Source organism: Rattus rattus, chromosome 2 (assembly GCF_011064425.1).
Source record: "Rattus rattus isolate New Zealand chromosome 2, Rrattus_CSIRO_v1, whole genome shotgun sequence".
NCBI lineage: Eukaryota > Metazoa > Chordata > Mammalia > Rodentia > Muridae > Rattus > Rattus rattus.
Genome location: NC_046155.1, coordinates 164,708,471 through 164,710,587, shown reverse-complemented (window position 1 = coordinate 164,710,587; position 2,117 = coordinate 164,708,471). Strand labels below are relative to the sequence as shown.

Below are 2,117 nucleotides of genomic sequence, written 5' to 3'. Positions count from 1 at the left end.
CCCTCAAATGAATCCCAGTTAGCACACAGACACCAGGCACAGAACAGAGCTGCAGGCATTTATTAGAATCAGCCTAAGAGACTGAAGGATGAGGGCACAGGTGTCAGGAATCCAACTTCAGGAGAGGAAGAGGAAGAGGTCAGCAAGATGGCATGGATCAGACATGTTGCAAAGATGGGTTGCCTAAAACCCATTAACATCTAATGCAACTGTAACTTGTTTAACAGAGCCGTAATTTCTGCTACAATTTCATTACCATAGTATGACAGGCATTCTGGGCTGATGACCATGGCTTCCTGGAAAACAGAGACAGAGACAGAAGTGGCTATAGGCAAGGGGCAGGACCTTAGCAGGGCTCCCCAACCACCCATGATGAGACTGCTCTTCATCCACAGATAGAGAGGACCGTTACCAAAATTTTGGGTTCCAGAAATTTAGATTTTAGTCCTCCTTCACTGAAGCATTGCTGGATTTTTTCATAGGCCTCCCTTTCCCCGGTAGTAGCATTGTATGCGTCAAGCTCATGGTTCAACCACAGCTTGCTTCCCGAGAGAACACCCCCATAGGCAGTGAAGAAAGGAAGGCATGCTTCTGCTGCAAACACAGACAGAAAAACATTGTTAAAGACCCCAGGGTGGCAGAAGCGAGACTTGAGTTCTCTTGCTGCACCTGCACATGCTATAACAGACTTTCCCCAGAGTACTGCCCGCCCAAAGACTGCAGCTGCCCAGATACAACATGGTTTCCATGAAACACACTCTTCTAGCAGAAAAAGGTAAGATACGTGAGGGAACACACTGCATATCTGACCTTCACAAAAGTCCCACACTTGCCTCTGCGTCAACTGTGCATCTAAGGGCCCTTCCTCATCGGTATCATCACCAGCACACCTCCATCTCCCCATCCTTCCCACCCCAACTGTTGTAACCCAGAGCAGAAAGAATCAAGGGTCTCCTGCAGCTCCTTGTCAGTGACCTCCAGAGGACCCTAGATCTGTCTCAGGGCCCCATTTAGAGATCTCCATGGGACTGGGATGGGGTGAGCGAGGGTCCCACTCTCACTTGTCTGAAAGCCCAGCTCTCCAATCACCAGCAAGGTCAGCAGAAGAAGTGCCCCCTTCATGGTGGAGAGTGCTAAATGCTCTTCTCAGGGCAGATCTTCCTTATAAACCATTATCTCCCTTAACCCTGCCAAGCCCACCCCCAATCCTGCCTCCAAATAGCTTTGGACAAGAACCTGGCACCTGTGGATCCCCTTCCCACTGGCATGGGGGAGGGAATATGGAGCCCCTCCCACTCTGCAGAACAAACAGCCTGAGACAGCCTGATGCCATCAGTTTCTGGAGAGAAGTTGTTTGTACCTTTGGCAAAGAGGGGTTAGAGCTGACCTTTCTAAGCAGCCCGAGTGCTCAGCCAAATGCCCTGTGGTTCTGTTCCACTTGTCACCTCTTCTTCCTGGTCCCACTCTTCACCTCTCCTTGCTCCAATCATCTAAGCTGCTGAGGCCTTTGGATTGGAACCTGGGGACATAGAGACTCTCAGTGACTCTCAGCCAGGGTAGCCCCAGCTGTTCGGCCATGTGGGTATCCTTGGAGGTTAGTGATGAATTCTTACCACTAATACTGCTTCACTCCATGGTAGCTCATTCCTGTGGTCCTGCTCAGTCCCTCTCAGATCTGTCAGCAATCATGTCTCAAAGAGGTTTGAACAGGAGAGTCCATGTGGTCAGAGCTGTGAGCGTGAGAGAAAAGGGGTCACCCCTGTACATGAACTCTCAGTTGTCTACAATCCTCAGGCTACTGTGGACTGCCTGTCTGTAAACCACCCTGATCCACAGGCTACAGGGGTGCTGTGTGTGTACAGTCTCGAGTTCAGATCAACCTACTTACCTTAGGGAAGACATATTCAGCACGAATGATTGTCAACTGGGTGTTGTACTACACCTTTCTGGAGACAGGAGATTGTTAAATTCAACCACCTCAATTTCCTGCATTGTGTCTAACTCACCCTCCAGAACTGTGGCTCTTCAAACTGTGAGGCGAAACCACGTTCTCAGCTGGTATTTTGTTATTAGTTCACTATAACAGTGGTAGAATATATATATATATATATATATAT

The 2,117-nt window shown here is 49.0% G+C and overlaps 1 protein-coding gene across 1 annotated transcript; it reads right to left on the bottom strand.

The window, feature by feature from the left end:
• Positions 1-200: 200 nt before the first annotated feature.
• LOC116893367 (secretoglobin family 2B member 24-like) lies at positions 201-1,122 on the bottom strand. The gene is made up of 3 exons (XM_032895168.1): positions 1,062-1,122; positions 413-594; positions 201-296 (listed from the first exon to the last, which is right to left on the bottom strand). The coding sequence occupies exons 1-3, from the start codon at positions 1,120-1,122 to the stop codon at positions 201-203; spliced, it is 339 nt and encodes a 112-aa protein (XP_032751059.1).
• Between the last annotated feature and the right edge of the window lie 995 nt (positions 1,123-2,117).